The 19355-nt window shown below is 43.4% G+C and overlaps 1 protein-coding gene across 2 annotated transcripts in view; it reads right to left on the reverse strand.

The window, feature by feature from the left end:
* PM20D2 (peptidase M20 domain containing 2) overlaps positions 1-19355 on the reverse strand; it is a 184932-nt gene that overhangs the window by 142804 nt on the left and 22773 nt on the right. For both annotated transcript variants that reach the window (XR_015296622.1, XM_086926660.1), the window contains exon 3: positions 15421-15563. Coding sequence is in view for 1 of the 2 variants with exons in the window: in XM_086926660.1 (XP_086782786.1) it covers positions 15421-15563 (143 nt within the window). In the remaining variant the exon portion in view is untranslated. The remainder of the gene's footprint in view (positions 1-15420; positions 15564-19355) is intronic.

Here is a 19355-nt window from a genome sequence, read left to right on the forward strand (position 1 = left end):
TGAAAACATTTTTCCACTTAATTTTGCCCCAGCATTGTAGTTGATGAATTTATAAGTTCCCCAAACCCAAAAGTCGAGTTTGGGCACAATTTGCATTTTAAAAACAGTCCTACAACACAGGGCTACTTTTAAACTTACCTCTGGCTTCAGCAGTGCACACATGCAAACACAGAAAGGGCTGCTGGCCTCTAAACTGCCATGCCCTATTATATTCTAGAGATTTAAAGGTAGTTCCAATCTCCCTGCCCTAATATGAACTAGAGCCTTATAGGAGAGGTCATGCCAATCATAGGGATACCCTAATCCATAGTGCACCCTAGTGTATGTAGGTGTTTCACAGTATCTTTAAGTGTCTCTTTCAGAATAGCACTGGCCCTGTGCCTGTTCAGGCAGAGGCCAGGGTCAGTCAGAGTCAGGTACCACCAGTACCAGTCAGCAAAACGTTGGGGAGGGCACAGGATGGCTTTGCAATACTAAAGAAGCACAAATTCAGAATTTAAAATATAACACCATGGTTGGGGGGTTCTCTTTAATAATCAGAATTGATTTCTATCCTAATGGACCCATTTTCCAACTTTAGGATAAGGAAAGACTGGGGAAAAATCATAATGTTCTAATCTATACCTTGAAGTTTTCATGCAGCTCTTTGATGACGGTTAATAGCTCACTGTTCAATGTTAGGATTTTAACTTATAAACTGCAAATACCAAAATAATCTCTCAGACAAAAGCAGTAACTCACTGACCAATTTAGATGATATGCATTTTGTGATCTGCGTGCTACACATTCTTTGCAGTAGGCATATTAACCCACTGTGTCTACCTTACCAAGAGTCAAAACTTCCACTAGACAAACCTCCGATCTCTCTCAATAAAGAACATTAATCTCCAAAGTTATCTCCACATTTTTATTGTTGCCTGAAAATTGCTGGAGACCAGGAATGCAGCAGCAGGTACTTTTCAAATCATAATGCACATTCAAACACGACGCCCCCACCCAAAGTCAGCGACCTATGTTTGCTTGGTGCAGCAAGATTCATGTACATGGTTCTTTAACATTTGGTCTGATTACTATATGAATGTAAATAACAATAAAGCATACATGAAAACTGTGACAACATGCCTGCTTTTCTCAATATTTCACTTCGAAAGTATGCGATTGTATTTGTTTAACAGGCAGTGACTTGTATAGGGTCACTGGAAAGTCAACAAGGTTGTCCCTGTCCCCACCAGAATTTTAGTGTCTCCTACGCCCCTGATTGAATGCAAATGCATTTGACCGTGTGAATTGGTGTTTTTCAGACAACATATTTAGAGAAGTGTTTCAGTCCACGCTTTAGGTCCCTCATTAGTAAACCATTGGAAAAACGTAGAATTTCACAAGCATTCACAACTTGCATGAGAAGATTGGACAAGCCACTCCTGGTCACCTATCCTTTTTGCATCAATGATGAACGCCCTTGGGAAACCATTTTTGAAGAAACAAGAAATATTTACAGTGGGCAAGGATAACTTTAAAGATACGATGTACACTGACCTTGTCTTCCTGCTCATCTCAGAGTTTTAAAAGCCTTGTTCTGCCTGGACTTGATAGATACTTAAAGGGCTTGCATTCAAAATTAACTTTCAAAAGTACAAAGCTTTGGAATAGGCTACAAAAAAAGACCAAATACCAGAAATAAAGTCCTGTTTCGCATTCCAGTAGGCATGCAAATACACCACACACCTAGGTGTGGGGCTTGCCCCAGTCCACCTCTAATAATGTTCAGCTTAATTACTGGTCACTCCTTAAAGATCTACACAAGGAACTCCAATCATGACACGTAAGGACTATCCTGAGTGGTAGAGAATGACAGCAGTCAAAACATCCATACTGTCCAAAGGTTTACTTCAATACTGTCTAAGGACAATCACCATCTTTTTTCTCATAAATATACAGCGGCTTATTGAGAACATTATCTGGAAAGACGAGAACTAAGAAATGACAGGAAGGCAATGGGCCTCATCCCACGACATGGAGTTGTGAAGTATAAAACCTTCAATGCTACCCTCAGGAAGAGCAATTGTCTTTTTGGTGCAATGGTTTCACGTGGAAACTGGGAAATAGTGGCATTTCCTTACTCAAATGATTGAGAGTATGATCTATTTGGACAGTTCTTTGACAGAACTATTCATCTGGTTATAAGGGGGATGTACTCCTCACCTGTTACTAAGGTTACACTGGGAGTTTAGGGCAAAGTGGGCATCTCTAGGGGATTAATTACATCTTCTTCTGCATTCCTACCTTTTGGCTAAAAACCTGAATTTCAGCTGGCTTTCCTCAGCAATAGTTTCACAATGGGCAAGGAAAGGGGCTTTGTAAAACGGGCCACTTACGTGGCAAGGGGATAGTCAAATCCTTCAAACAGATAAATATAGTCTAACTGAACCACAAAAGGTTCTGGTATTCTCAGGTGCAGCACCAGGTGTCACCTCCCACCATTAATTCAGCGATATACAGACCACTAACATCTCTTGAAAAATGATCTGCCAACTTTGAACATACCAAGCATGTAATATCAGATATATAGGAGTTCTTACTGTTCAGCAAGAAAAAGCCGAGCGTAGTGAAACAAATGCATTGTGGAAGGAGCACATTGTTACACCTAATATGGCACGGCCCAAGGCTGTAAACATTTTGGGAAGATGTACTGGATATGGTAAACCGGAGTTATAGCATTGTTTTTTCCAAGCATTCCAAACCTCATCAGACTCTGGACCCAAACCCTGGTTTATCCACAATCCACTCAAAGAGAAACAAGCGGTCCTAATCTTGTTAATTGTGAAACAATCTATAATCGCACACTGAAGTAAAGCAAAGCGTCCCTCTCCGGTGGTGTGGCTTGTGATCATGATAGAAGAGCAGGCACTCACTACAGAAGACAATGAGGCAGATTCTGTGATAGACTATGGCAGTGCCCTGAGATTGCGACCTCAAAAATCTGAGTGCTCACTTTTCCTCTGAGTGATCATTGTGATTCCAAATAACTTGACCCAAATTACTGACTACAGAATAGACTGCGCAAGGAAGTAGTCTAGTGAAGGCCTCTGGGGCCCACTTTGGTTCTCCATTTAGTTTAATATTTTAGGCATTAACAGATTTTGTTTTAGCTAGATTATTTTATATATATGCATGCATGATATTCTTCTGCAAAGATGCTGTACGTACTGCCTGTTACTAGGCATTCTCTCCTGCTACATTATCTGCACTTTGCATTCAAGGCCAGGAACAGTACAAGATATCCGAATGCTTACGACTGCCAGCTCGAAGACCGCTTCGGACATGTAGACTCACCATTACATCAGTGCTGTACTTTAACACAATTAAGCTTTTATTTTATAAACACTGCACTGTCGTCTTAGGGGTCAGATGGGCATTCCAGCCAGGACGGTCCTGGGGTCAGATGGGCATTCCAGCCAGGACGGTCCTTGAACGAATGCTGTTTATCAACATGCAACTCTGCTAATGCCGATCTTCCATCCTGATGAGGGGGGATGTCCAATCTGACACCAGACCAAGTTACTCAGCTATGGGGTCTCATTTTATCCTAAGAGATCAGGCAGAGGGTACCACTACAATGCTCTCTGATTAGAGGCATGGCTAGGTAGGATTACATGCTATCCAAATACTTAGTCCTAGCTAAGTGGGAACCGTATAACATGGTGCCGCTAACATTCATTAAACATGAGCAATGGGACCCCCTCAAACAAATAAATTATGGCCCTGGAACCGAGGGGAAAAAGAATACACAAAGCTAGAAGGGTGTTCCTACAGTGGCCGTATCATTCAGTAATGTGTGTACATCTCTAATTAATCAACAAAAATAGTGACAGAAGGAGATAAAGTGCAAACGAAGTTCATTCAAAAAATATATATTTTTATTTACTTATTCTATTTTATTTTTATATGAATATAAATACATATGAATTTAATTCTTGATCAGCGAATCTTCTTTTTTTAAAGTTCATAGGTAATACATGAATTGTTTGAAAAAATTCATAAAGGACACAAAAACGGTTCTAAAATCCATAACAAATTAGTAATAGTTCCCCTGAAAAACAATCATACACAGCAACTCACTCACGTGCTGACAGTCATACTGCATTCATACCACATACAAAGATGAAAAAAGGAACTGGATTCCAATTAGCAAGATGACTACGCTAATGTGGTCCAAGGGCACCGAGGTGTGTCCTTTATGAATTTTTTCAAACAATTCATGTATTACCTATGAACTTTAAAAAAAGAAGATTCGCTGATCAAGAATTAAATTCATATGTATTTATATTCATATAAAAATAAAATAGAATAAGTAAATAAAAATATATATTTTTTGAATGAACTTCGTTTGCACTTTATCTCCTTCTGTCACTATTTTTGTTGATTAATTAGAGATGTACACACATTGCCGCTAACATTCATACAATAGCTACTTATTTAACAGGTCTACGTAAGTAGTTCTTATGAGTGCCAAGATACCCTAATCATCTTCTAGATGGAGTCCATGGTGTTAGGGATAATTGTGCTTCAGCATATCACGAACCACCTAGTATTGTCTGCAGTTTGTTCAAACTTGAACCTTTAAAAAGGATACGCCGCTGTACTTATTCCCTCTCTGAAATATATTTATTACATTGGCAACCCAAATTAATATTCCTGCTAATTGCAGACGTGCTATTACAGCCCAGGAACCTGGGCTGTAACATTACATGGCTCACAAAACAGGGATGGAGATGTTACATTCGTGGTTAAGGCCCATGGTGCTTATAGAGCTGAAGTTTTCTACTCATGAGTCACTTTCCAAGCACAAAATGCTAACACAAACATTTCACTTTTGTGAAGGTAATTTACCTAATGCATACAGACCAAACAATGATTTAGAAATGCCATTAACATATCAGGAATACCAAAATTGGTTCCGGGGCGCCCTACCACATACTAGAAACAAAATACAAATGGAATCCCCCAGTAATGAGGGGGCCACATAGCCAGCAAAAGCTGGACACACACCATACCCAAATTTAGCACTGCTTAATACAGACAAATTACATATTCTAATAATGTAGTTAGCACATATAGACGACAAGCGCAGGTTGTTATATATAAAATGACAACTGGCCCAGCAAGTACGGTTGAAGGTGTGCAGCCACAGTTAGCTATGCCTGCATTTAGTCCTCTAACAATTAATACCATAATGGGCAAATTTTCCACCAAACGAAAGGAGATTCCGTTCTGGATCAAACACAAAAAAAGAGAAAATCAGCTTGAAGCAGTGACCCCAAGATAAACATAGAATTCTCACCTTATGCTTGCCTCTTAGAATGGTCCCCAGCATAGACAACTGTGCCACTTAGGGGACATTTTTTGCTGCAATATATATACCATAACAATTGGTACCCCATCACTTGTGGTTTTACTATAAGTGTTAAACAAATGTAAAACAAATACAGGGAGGCTCCTGCGATGGATTTGGGATGAAACTAATTGGCAACTTTGCCACAGTATCCTCAATAATACTAAGTAACATTAAGAAGGAAGCAGTAGCATTGACAAAATGGCAATAATATGCGCAGGTCGCATGTCAGGGGCATGAGTTGCCAAAAATGTTTACAGACACCTATATTTCCATAGGTAAAGATAATTTGGGGGCCAGACCAAATAAGCAACAGCTTAAACATAGTTCAGAAAAGGACAATACCAAACAAGCACCAGATTCTAAGAAATGCTGGGGCAAAAAAAAATGAGAAAGCTAAATCATGGGGTGGATCTCCGCACCCGGAGTCCTCTGAAAAACATTATGATCTACCTAACCGTGATATTTAAACAACCTGATAGGTATCAGAGCACTGATGCATGTCCTTCTCGTTCCGGTCAGGATTCATCGGAGAATTAGAGACAGGGGGCAATCCGATCACAGACAAGAAGAGCATGTGAAACTATAAAAAGACTCAACGCTCGTCTGACATCACTATGAAAAAGAAAGAAAAACTTCCACAACAGAAACCACAATTCACAAAGAGGGTTGCAGGAAATTCAGCAAAATATGCCACACATGGCCTTGGGCATCGGCAGTGCAAGAAACTACAGAGGGGGTGAAATACATGGTTGTCTTCCTGTCTGACTTGCCAAATGTGTCATGGGAAAAAAAGATTGTTCCGATACGGGCCCGGGTAGGCCAGGAGACAAAAGTTTGGTAAAAATGGTATTGCTGCTGTGTTTACTCTACTAGCTGCAGAATCATCTATACCCGGTCCTCCCTAGTGGGTTTCACCAAGTCACTGGAGCAATTTCTGTGGGCGGGGGCATCTAGAGTTGCGCTGCTGACCGGTTTTCAGTCGACGTACTGTGGGGGGTTGGCTATGTCGGCTGTCCAATCGTACTATATGGCATCGCGCCTGCGGATACTGAACGAATGGTGGTATGGAGACAGGACAGACTCCGCTTATGCATGTAGGAGTCCACCCTTCATACCATTTTATACTTGACACCCCTGCGCTACTCTCTACCACCGGACATGAGGTTGGTTTTCCAGATGAGGAAACAGTCCCTCCATAAGATGGGGTGGTGGGACAAGCTGAGTGGGGAAACCCCACTGTGGTACATTCGCCATCTGCCATAACTGACCGTTCTACCTGGATTTCGTAGATGGGACAATATAGGAATCTCCTCATTGGAGAATGTGATGCGAGGGTCAGTCCTAAAATTCTTCCAAGACCTCAAACAAGAGTATCAGATGTAAAAAACTCAATTTTATAAATACCTCCAATTCAGGCACGCCATCTCTCCTAGCATCGCGGGGTTGGAGGCTCTACCCGAATTTAGCTCTATTGAAGCTAAGTCCTTTATGGGAGATCTACAAGACCACAAATTTCAAAAATCTAAGTCCCTAGTGACAAATAGCTCTACTATGTTAGACAAACTGAGAGTAGCGTGGGATGGTGACCTTGACCCACTGGGTGGGGATGATTGGATGGAGGCACTAGTATCCCCTAGAGAGGCAGCGATCGCAACACGCCTGCGTCTCATCCAATTTAAATACTTGCACTGGGTGTACTACACCAGATTACGGTTGTGGAAGGCGGGTCTAGTGTCATCCCCAATAAGCCTAAATGTGGTCGGGAAGAAGGATCCCTCATACACACGATTTGGCACTACGCATTACTCACGAGATTTGGGCGAAGGGTCCTGGCTTGTCTCGCCTGAGGTGTTGGGGTGGGAGCTCCCCTCTTCACCAAGATTAGTAATCCTACACATCATGGAGGGTAATATGTATTAAAGACATTTGTCGTTGGGGCTGACATTGGCTAAAAGAGACATTGCAAGGTTATAGAAAGCGTCAGTCCCACCATCTGTCAGCATGGAAGAATGGCCTTGACTTTTGTATGGGATTGTAAATTCCAATATTAAGGGCCAGGGGACGCTCACAAAAATATTCCAAGATCTGGGAGAGATGAGCGGGCTATCCAGGACCCTACCTGGATTCAGTGCCCCCTGCAGATGTCTTGGTATTGGGATAATCATGAATCATGCAGGCTCGTAGAGTGAGAGACCAACTACATAGCGACAAACCTCATTTGTTGGAGTGGGTGAGGTGGTGGCAATCAAGACGCAGGTGTGGAATAGTGCAACAGGAGGGGGGTTACTATGTTTATGTAAACTTTTTTTATGCTTACAATTCTGAAAATATATAAACTAAATGTCAATGTCATTATTCTGCATTGTATGCTATGGCAGATGTCTTCTGGGTTAAGCAGCTCTTCACTGTGTTAGATATTTGCCACAATAATGATGGGAAAATAAGCATGAACATAATAGTTCGAACAATGCTACTGGTGGCAATTATTTGTTTAAGCCGGTATGGAAGGCACAGTTGAGAATGTCAATGTAGGAGGTAGAATGGCACCCCAAACAATAGGCATATCAAAGATATATAAAATGCAAAACAGGTTGAGAAAATTATAGTCTTTACATAAGGAATAGTATTTTACATAAAACATGACGGGCTGGTACCAATCAGAGTCTTTACAAAGTTTTGATTATTTTGGTTTCTTTCAAATGAAATGTGTATATATTATTATTTTTATGGGTCACTAGTCAAGTCAAGTCAAGTCATAGAATTTATATAGCGCACTACATACCCAGAGGGTTTCAAGGCGCTTAGGAAGGGGAGGAGGATTACTTGTCAAATATCCACGTTTTAAGTTGCTTTCTGAATGCTAGGTGGTTCTGGGTAAGGCGAAGGTAAGCGGGGAGTGAGTTCCATGTTTTAGCAGCCAGGTATGAAAAGGATCTGCCTCCCATGGTGGTCTTGTTGATGCGAGGTACAGTGGCGAGGGCTTGGCTGGAAGAACGTAGTTGGCGGGAGGGGGTGTAGAAGGACAGTCGTGAGTTGAGGCATTCTGGACCGATGTCGTAGAGTGATTTGTGTGCGTGGGTAAGCAGTCGGAAAGTGATCCTCTTATTGACGGGTAGCCAGTGGAGGTCTTTAAGGTGAACAGAGATGTGTTCGTTGCGTGGGATGTCTAATATGAGTCTGGCTGAGGCGTTTTGGATTCGTTGGAGTTTCTTCTGGAGTTTTGCGGTAGTACCTGCGTAGAGGGTGTTTCCGTAGTCCAGTCGGCTCGTGACCAGAGCGTGGGTGACTGTTTTCCTTGTGTCGGAGGGGATCCAGCGAAATGTTTTTCTGAGCATGCGAAGAATGTTGAAGCAGGAAGAGGATACGGCGCTGACTTGTCTGTTCATTGAGAGTGAAGAATCCAGGATGACGCCTAGGTTCCGTGCGTGGTCTGTCGGGATGGGTGCTTTTCCGAGGGCTTCCGGCCACCAGGAGTCGTCCCATGCAGAGGGGGAAGTACCTAAGATGAGGACTTCTGTTTTGTCTGAGTTCAGTTTCAGACGGCTTTGTTTCATCCATTCGGCAACTTCTTTCATTCCTTCATGTAGGTTAGTTTTGGCGGTGCTGGGGTCATTGGTGAGAGAAAGGATCAGTTGAGTGTCATCCGCGTAAGAGATGATGTTGAGGTTGTGTTGGCGTGCGATGGCCGCGAGGGGGCTCATGTATACGTTGAAGAGGGTGGGACTGAGTGAGGATCCTTGTGGTACGCCGCAGATGACTTCAGAGGCCTCGGTGTTGAATGGTGGAAGGCGGACTCTCTGGGTTCTTCCGGTGAGGAACGAGGTGATCCATTCAAGTGCTTTTCCTTGGATTCCGATGTTATTGAGGCGTTGTAAAAGGGTTTTGTGGCAGACTGTGTCGAATGCTGCAGAGAGGTCGAGGAGGATGAGGGCGACTGTGTCTCCATTGTCCAGTAGAGTTCGAATGTCGTCTGTTGCTGCGATGAGGGCGGTCTCAGTGCTGTGTTTTGCTCGGAAGCCAGATTGTGAGGGGTCGAGGGATTTGTTGGCTTCGAGGAAGGCGGCGAGCTGGTTGTTGACAGCTTTCTCGATGACTTTGGCCGGGAATGGAAGAAGCGAGATGGGGCGGTAATTTTTGAGTTCGGTGGGGTCCGCTGTGGGTTTTTTCAGAAGGGCGGTGAGTTCAGCGTGTTTCCAGTCTTCCGGGAAGGTGGCGGAGTTGAAGGAGCAGTTGATGACGTCTCGGAGGTGCGGTGCTATGACGGAGTCTGCTTTGTTGAAGATGTGGTGAGGACATGGGTCTGTGGGGGATCCTGAGTGGATGGAATTCATCAGGCGGATGGTGTCCTCAGTGGAGATTGGGTTCCAGTCGTTAAGGGTGTTCACGGGGGGAAGATGATCAGCAAATGGTAGGGTGGGTTGGTTTCCGGGTTGGTTGTCAAAGCTGTTGTGGATGTCTGCAATCTTGTTGTGGAAAAATGAGGCTAGGGAGTCGCAGAGGGTTTGAGAGGGGGTGATGTCGTTGGAGTTGGCCGAGGGATTGGAAAATTCCTTGACGATGTTGAAAAGTTCCTTGCTGTTGTGAGCGTTGTTGTCAAGTCGATCCTTGAATGCTGTTTTCTTGGCTTTTCGGATTAGTTGGTGGTGAATGCGGGTGGCATTTTTGAAGGCGTCCTTGGTGCTGGTTGTTGGGTCTTTTTTCCAGGCCTTTTCAAGGGAGCGGCAGAGTTTCTTGGACTTCTTGAGATCATCGTTGAACCATGAGGCCTTCTTGCTGCCAGGTTTGTTTTGACGTTTTTTCAGTGGTGCTAAGGTGTCAGCGGTGTTGGATAACCATATGGTGAGGTTGGCGGCGGCTTCGTTAGCGTTAGAAGAGAGGGCTGGGGTGTTTTGAAGGAGCGATGCGGAGATTTGGTCCGTGGTGATTTTGTTCCAGTTTCTTTGCAGGGTAGGTTGGAGGTGGATGCTGGGTTTTGGTTTGTTGTAGGTGAAGTGAACGCAGCTGTGGTCAGTCCAGAGGAGGTCTGTGGTGTGGCTGAAGGAGACATGGTTGCTGGATGTGAAGATGGGGTCGAGTGTGTGACCTGCGATGTGGGTGGGGGAAGTGACTAGTTGTTTAAGTCCGAGGTTGGCGAGGTTGTCCACGAGGATGGCGGTGTTGCGGTCGTTGATCTTTTCGAGGTGAAAGTTGAGGTCTCCCAGAAGGATGTAGTCTTTGGAGGGGAGCGCGTGTGGGGTGATGAAGTCCGTGATGTCTTCACTGAATTTTGCGCGGGGTCCTGGTGGTCTGTAAAGGAGGGTGCCTCTGAGTGTGGTTTTGGGGTCGATGAGGATCTGGAAGTGAAGGTGTTCGGAGTTGGCGAGGTTGGCGTCAGAGCTGGTTGATATGCAGATAGATTTCTTATGGACGATAGCGATTCCTCCTCCTGTGTGGCTGGTACGGTCTTTGCGAGTGATCTTATAGTCTTCAGGGATGGCAATGGTGATGTCTGGTGCGGAGGAAGCATTCATCCATGTTTCCGTAAGGAAGGCGATGTCCGGAGAAATGGTGTCTAGTAGGTTCCATAGGTCAATGGCGTGTCTGTGGACCGATCGGGTGTTGAGAAGGATGCATTGTAGGTGGTTGGGGTCGGGAATCTGTGGTGTGGTCGTAGCGGAGATGTTGTCGGTGCCGCTGAATTTGCAGGTGACGCAGGAGAAAAGTCCATGGGTTTGTCCAGGGGTGGCTTGGACGCAGTTGGGAGCGCGGCCGGGGTTAAGGGCTAGGAGGGTGGCGGCATCGTAGGTAATGCGGGAGGGCTGGGCGGCGCGAGGGGCAGGGGGTCTGGCGCTGGGCGCGGTCCAGGCGCGGACGGGCGTAGACGGGCTTACCTTCGGCGCGGGTTGGGCGCGGACGCTGCGCGTAGACGCTGCGCGCGGGAACTCCTGTCATATATGGATGGTGGAGGGGGAGGGGCGAGGGCGTCTCAGCTGGGAGGCGGGGCGGGCACACGAGGACAAGCACAACAAACAAAATGGAGGCGGAGGGGGGGGCACAGCGGAGCGCTAGCGGCAAACGCGTTTAAGCTATCTAAACAGCACAGAAATGCACAAAGCGCTACTACGGCAAAGCGCTAAGCCTGCAAACAACACTTCAAAAATACAAGGCAATGTGAACAGCAATTCAGCGCTACGATACCAGCAGTCAGCAGGGACCCTGGGAGCGACCACTCGGCTCGTGGAAGAGGAGTGAGTCACGGCGCCTGAAGGGAGGAGAGCTCTATTTCAGGACAGTGGGAGGGCGTCTCAGCTGGGAGGCGGGGCGGGCACACGAGGACACGCACAACAAACAAAATGGAGGCGGAGGGGGGGGGGCACAGCGGAGCGCTAGCGGCAAACGCGTTTAAGCAATCTAAACAGCACAGAAATGCACAAAGCGCTACTACAGCAAAGCGCTAAGCCTGCAAACACTTCAAAAATACAAGGCAATGTGAACAGCAATTCAGCGCTACGATACCAGCAGTCAGCAGGGACCCTGGGAGCGACCACTCGGCTCGTGGAATCCCATAATGCCCTACAAAGTCGCCACAGGAAATGTCATCATAAATGCATTTGAAATATGTGTAATGAAAGAAGGGGCGTTACCGTGAACAAGATCTCAGGGGTGATCGAAACGCGTTGGTGTGTTTTCCATGTTTGGAGTATCATGACATAAATAAGCTTAAGTTTTGAACAATCGCTACCGGAGTGCGACCTGTTTTCTTTGAAAAAGAAGCTTTGCATAAAAATAAAATATGCCACACATACTGAAAACTCTTCTTCAGAACAAGAAGTGACTCTACTAGACAGCACTGCAGGAGGTCACAATAGTTTTCCTGAATCTTCAAGACGTTCTGGTTGCCTCAGCAACTAGAGACTTCTAGAATTTGAAACCCCAGATCAGCGCGTTGCCCCTCCAGACAGACTATACAATTTTGAGGTTGACATATAGCGTACTATTAAAGAAAAAAAAATTGACCAGTTAACAGCTTGGACCTTGGCACTGTAAACAAAAGAGTTAACTCTCCAAACTGGGGCAAATAAGGAAGGTATCAGACTTCTGAAGGAAAGTGGGACAGGCATACAAGAGAAACTGGAATCCTTGGAAAATAACCAAAGAAGAAAAAACTTGCGCCTGTTAAAAATACCAGAAGGGGCAGAGGGAGACAACATAAAACTTTGTAGTAAGACTAATCAAAGTTGGGAACCAAGTCGACTGCTCAGAACAGGATCTTATCAAAGACATTCAGAGGGCACATAGAAACCTGTTTAAACAAACCCCTAACAGAACACAGTTTAGAAAAATTCTAGTTCAATTTCAAACATATAAAATAAAATAAAGAATACTTACTAAAGCGCTAAATATGAAGACGCTCAAGGCGGATGGAGGAAGCTTTTAAGGTCAGATGTATCACATATTATGGCAAACAAACATTGGAAGCTAGGAAAACTGCTTGAACCTTTGAGGAAGATAGGCGCCACGGCGCAGTTGAAATTCCCTGCTACACTGAGAGTGATGCATAGTTTAAAATGCAGAATTTTTGGCGAGTGAAGGAAGTGGAACAATTTATAAAAAACCATCTCTGAAGCAGGGATTAGTTAAAAAGGGATGAGGAATGGGGAGAGCATCACGTATGAGGGAGTTGTAAGTCAGCCTTAGGCTTAAAAGATGCCTTCCACCCATTCCCCTTTCCTCTCTTCCTGCGATATTTCTTCCCTTTCTATCTTTTCTGTCATGTTTTTCACTATATTTTCTTTTTTTTTTACTTTAGTGTACTCTTTATCTCGGTCTCTGTGCATTTTGGGTGTTTAGAATGTATAAGAGAATAAAATAGGACTAGCGGCACACTTATGCTTGTTTTTCTTTTAAACTTTCTCCCGACTTCGGGCCCCCACAGGCTTAGGCCATAAAGGAAGAAGGAGGGTTCTCCGGGGTGGGCGACATCAGGGCTGGGAGCACTGGGAGAAAACACAAAAAAATGTCCTCTTCGACTAAGTGTTATTTTTGGCACCCCTAGTGTAGCAAGACTAGAAAACAAAAGAGGAGTTCTGGTTAGTGTGTTCAGGTTGAGATTCTATCATGGAACTTAAATGGTCTAAGAGTTAAAGCTAGGAGGGAAAGGATTCTGTAAAATTTGAAAGATGCCCCCGTCCAGATTATTATTCTACAATAAACACACTTGACTGACAGTGAAATGGGGGAACTTTTAAAGTCTAGATGCTGAGTTCACAAGGCCGTCGATAACAGTCAACAGTTGACTATAAAGGGGTGGCTATCCTGATTTTTTTTTTTAATATAAAACAAGTAGTGGAGATAGGGCAGGCAGATGGATCATTGTTAAAATAAAATGCTATTATCAGAAATTGGCCATGGATGCGTATTATGACCCAAACACAGACGACCCTAGTCCATTCAGAAGATTGCTGAATTTCCCAGAACCTGTCATTTTGGTCTGAGACTTTTATGTGATTTTAGACAGCAGATTGGACCGCTCAGTTAATAGTAGAGCAGGGGCAAACAGTAAGATGCTGTCTTTAATTAAAACTTTTATTAAACAGTTAGGGTGGTGTGATATATGGAGAAGATGGGAGCCAGGAAGGGGTTTACATAAAATAATAAAAAATACGGGCAATCGAGAATCGATTTATTTTTAATTGATCAAGAGATTAAATGTGTGCAGGATATTATGCATGTTGAAGCCCATCTCTGAGATCACTCAGAGGTAACATTAGTTCTTTCCCTATCCACTAGTTTAATACAGAGGAGATGGACGATGGACTGTGCCCTATTAGATGAGGTAGCCACCAAAAAGCTTGAATTGAAGATGTTGGAGTACTGCTCTATAAATGTGGACAGCACCCCACTGGGGGTTGTATAGGAAGCATATAAGGCCTTTCTGAGGGAGAGAATAACTTCCATCCAAGCATTTAAAAGGAAAATGTTTAGGGCAGAGGTAAGTAAGTTGGAAAGTAATAATCAGCTGCTGGAACAGCAGCTATTAGCTGCTGTCGGGAAGAGTGAGATAGTAGAATTACAAACCTCGGTCCAAACCTTAAGGATGGAACTCGCTGGAGTAGTAGAAGAGAGATTAAGGTAAAGATCGCGAGCGAGTAAACTCACCCTCTTCGAATATGGAGAGGGATGTGGAAGACTTCTAGCCTGGAAAACCAAGAGTGAACAAGTAAGAGGGTTTATAAAAGGAATTAATTGTGAGATTTCGGGCAGACTCCTCAGGGCAGTAAAAGAAATAGAAGCAGCATTTAAATATTTTGGGGCTCTATACCAGGAGGAAATGGTAGTTACGAAGGAGGATGTAAAGGTTTGGCTGGACCAGGATGGATGTTCCCTGCAGTGTCAGTGAAAGAAGTAACAAAAACATTAATAGCAACATTACTCTTATGGAGACCAGGAACACAATCAGGGCAGGGAAGTAAGGTAAAGCAGCAGGTCTGGGTGGGTTGCAAGCAGAAATCTATCAAATTTGTGGGAGGAGTTAAACAGTTACTTCCAGTGAAGTGGTCCATTTCTTGAAATATCAATTATAGTAGTTTGGATCTAGTGCCACCAATAAACATAAAATCCCTTGTGCATGAGTTGCCCCCTTCCCTGAATTCCCCCGGAGCCGTCCTTCTACAGCGTCTTTTAGCAGCTTAGAATGATATACATGCTTCCGCAGGAAGCAGAAGAAATAAGATTCATCATTCTGCCTAGTTAAAGTATTTTCAATTAATGCACGTAAAAGAACAGCATGGCATAAGCTACAAATGCAAATAGAGTCGTAGGCTATTTTTATCACCGATGAGGGAAAGGAGGGGCCGTATGACCAACTTACGGTGTAACCTCTCACGAGACATGGCCCCATTCTACACTCAACAATGGTAATAAATAGCATGTTACACTCTGCACATATAATATACAAATTAGATCACAGTGAAAAAATGCTGCCATGATGGCACAGCAAAGTTTTTTTATTTTCAATACATAAAATAATTTAGTAAAGCTCTCACCATGAACTCTCCATGTTGGTTTCATCTGCTGTCTTAAGGCCGAGAGATTGCTGTATGCAAGAACAGCAGCATCTAGTGCATTTATTCCTTCCCATGGGTATGCAGCAGCATGGGATGCTTTTCCATAATATTTCACAGAAACACTAGTAAATAAAAGTATCACTTTTAATGCCTTCACATTGTAATGGAGAAATGTTTTTGGTCATCAAACTCAACAACTTCCTCCATAACATTCAGTTTGCAAATGGTCCCAAGACATTGCAGAAGCCATCTGTGTAATTTTATGTACAAAGTAAGGTTCAATTATAGGCCAACCATCTACATTAGCAATACAAATTCATATTTAGACGCGCAGTATATTGGTTTCAAACTCTAATGACTTAGACAAAACACTTATTAAAAACTAATGCTCTGTTATCTTGAAATTCTAAGCTCACGACTGGCTAAGCTTTGCTGACTTGCAAAGTAAGTTCAGTCTCCCGAATCTGCATTTTTATTGATTCCTAAAACTTATTGTTCCGTTATCGAAAACTGGTCATCTGGAGGTGGCAGTTTTACCGATCCTACTTAACAAATGTTATGGATGTTGACACTTATTTTATTTAAAACCGTCGGGCTGCAGTTTTGAAATCGGCTCTCGCTTGGTCTTTTTAATATTATGTTTATTCGGTAAATATAACTGCCAATATAGTAGTAATTTAATCAGCAAAACTAGTACAAATCATTCAATCAAATGTATGCTCTCGACACAAATTGCAAAAGAAAACAATAAGTCAAATAAAAAAAGAAAAATCATTCAAACAGGTATAGCATTATTATCAAACCGAGGGATCTGAACTATGTGCACATCACATCACCAGTATGCCTGGAAATTGGCTAAAATAAGCTTTTTTTTAGCTTTGAAGTCTAAATAAACAACCAAGCCAAGTAAGTAAGGGCTATATGTATCAAGCATTTTGCGATTCGTTAAGGCCGAAATTCGCAGACGTTCGGCCTTAGCGAATTGCAAACGGCCTTTTTTCCGATTTTGAAATGTATTAAAAATTAGCAAAATAAGGAATCGCAAAAAATTGCGATTCCTTATTTTGCTGAAGCATTTAAGGAATCGCAATTTTGCGATTCCTTAAATGCTATGTATGAAGCTTTCAAAATTACGAATTCAGGTTTAGAAATCGCAAATTACCACCAACTTGTAGTTGGTGGTAATTTGTGATTTCTTGTAAATATGCACAATTGTGATTGTGGCATATGACGCACATACATGCCCATTGGGCATGTATGTGCGCCATACGCACACACATGTAATTTTCAGGGGTGCAGCAGGGTGTCCTTGAGACACCCCTGCACCCTTGAAATAATTCTCAAATTGAGATTAGCAAATTGCGAATTAGCAAATTGAGAATTATTTCACAGTCATTTCTATGGGCCTCCTGGCCCATAGAACTGAATGGGAAATTATTCTTTACTTGTGAATTCGCAAATTGCAAATATGCAAATAAGGAATAATTGGAAATCGCTAAAAAATAGCGATTTTCTACATACATACCATTTTGCGATTTCTAAATAGCGATTCCTTAAAAATCGCTGTTTAGAAATCGCAAATGGTGATGATAATACGTATGGCCCTAAGTGAGACTCCCAAACGAATAATACACTCGCAACAGAAAATTATCACAATGAGCCGAAAATTAATTAAGAGATCATAAATGTGAATAATCCTGTAGTGTTTTGAGCAATACACACAATTCATGTGTTACAGAACAACTGAGACATTTTTAAATACATAGCAATTTGTCAGCAACTGAACCAAGATCTTGCACAAAAATAATAACATTTTCACCTGCCTTCTGTCTGGACACTTGTATCATTAAAATATAATTGCACTAAGCGGGGTCTCTGGTCCAGAGGGTGCGGGTGGCCGAAGAGATCAGGATGAAAATAGTACACATAGATGAAATGCTGAAAGATGGTTTGCAAGAGTGGTGAGAGATGATAGATACTCTTGGAGGGAGAGGCGCTACTCCTGTGTCACAATCCTACTGTGTTTCGCAAAAACAACATGATTTCCTCCTATGGGACTTGATGTATATGAACCTCTACTTGGTTTTTAGGTTTCACCTATTACCATTCGCTTGCGAATGGAATAGGCGAAAATTCAAGGGCTTGATCGACTAGTGAAACCACTGCGGTTTCTTCACAGTGCATGTGAGGTCACTTGACCACAAAAGCGGGTCACGTGACCACACAAGCATGAGCATCTCCCTAATCTGCCTGCCTCCCCTCGCTCGCATTCACGCCCCCCCACCAGGCTCTCCCGCCCCCATCAGGCTTCCCTCCTAATCCGCCTGCCTCCCCTTGCGCATTCACGCCCCCCCACCAGGCTCTCCCGCCCCCATCCGGCTTCCCTCCTAATCTGCCTGCCTCCCCTCGCTCGCATTCCCGCCCCAGGCTCTCCTGCCGTGGAAAATAAAACCTGAAAACTTTACTTTTTTCTTCGGTGAACGGCACCGATTACCACTCATTTTCACTACTCCACCGCCTAGCCGCATGTTGTAAATGAGAAGTCCCAGGTGCAGATCACTTTATTCAAACAATACACACGGCCTTGACGCAAGCCCAATTGTATTACTCGTGTCAGCTCTGCAGTCCCACTCCCTCTTTTTATTATGTCTGAAGATTATTTCCCATTCACGTGTGGCAAAATCCAACCTAGGCCTGCTAAGGCGTTAAAGTCTCATAAGTTTTAAGGAGGCTCACCAAGTCCCCGTGCTACAGCACCTTAATTAAGACCAAATTCCCCAGCAGCCGTAGGGTCGTTTGGTCATTCTTACCCGCTCTCGCAGTGTGTTAACTCAGACGCCGCGGGCAACCATTTGCAGCCCTATTGTATCCTCTGCGTGCCACTGATGTGGTAAGACTCTCCGTCCCGCCCCCCCACCAGGCTCTCCCGCCCCTATCCGGCTTCCCTTGTTGAATCACCAGTCTACCGTGGACTAGTCGTTTCCCAGAAAACACCTACTCATTCCGATTTGGTGATCGGTAAGTGTAGTTGCTGCTTTCTTTGCCTCATGAAGCGCGATGTGCGTTTATTTTCAGTGTATGTTCACTATGCCTCACTCTTTCCAGTTACCAGAGACTGAGGCATAGTTTTCTGAAAGGGAATCAATCACGGTGTTGGTGAAATCTACACAAATAAACGTATGTGTTCGAGATGAATCTCCGTGCGGCATTCAAGGTTGTGTCCAGTGGTGAAAAAATCGTTTTGGGGCTGTCTGACTAGAGCATTTTTCGTGGAAAATAAAACCTGAAACCTTTACTTTTTTCTTTACCACTCATTTTCACTACTCCACCGCCTAGCCGCATGTTGTAAATGAGAAGTCCCAGGTGCAGATCACTTTATAAATACACATCCCTTCTACAGAGATTAAACTGCCCCTCATGGTATAAATATTTAAAAGAAGATGTTCATTTTTGTTTCTGTGCAGAGTAACACTGTATAACCGTTGAATTTACTTCTTGCATTGAAGTTTTCTTTTGACACCTTTTCCTGCTGAGCTTTCAGTTTGAGCTCAAGTGCTCCTTTTCTTCTCTCTGCTCCTCCTCTTCTCTCTGCTCCTCCTCTTCTCTCACCCTGTTTTGTTTACTTTGTTAAGCTTCCAGCGATACCCACTCACCACTTTCCACTTTGCCTCCGACACTATTTCACCTGCTTTCCTACCTTTTAGCGCATTTCTCCAGCAAAGGTCTGACATTTTTAGTGCCAACAATAAATTCTGTAAAGAAAAACGCACAATAATATCCTTCTATGCTTTTCGTTTCAAATGTCGACTTCAAATTTTTCTCGATTTGCCTTATCTATAGCTGTTTGAATTGTATCTTTTCCACTGTAAGATGCTTAGTTTTAAAATAAAATGCAGCTAGAGTTAAGGGTGTGT

This window comes from Lissotriton vulgaris, chromosome 6 (genome assembly GCF_964263255.1).
Source record: "Lissotriton vulgaris chromosome 6, aLisVul1.2, whole genome shotgun sequence".
NCBI classification, from domain to species: domain Eukaryota; kingdom Metazoa; phylum Chordata; class Amphibia; order Caudata; family Salamandridae; genus Lissotriton; species Lissotriton vulgaris.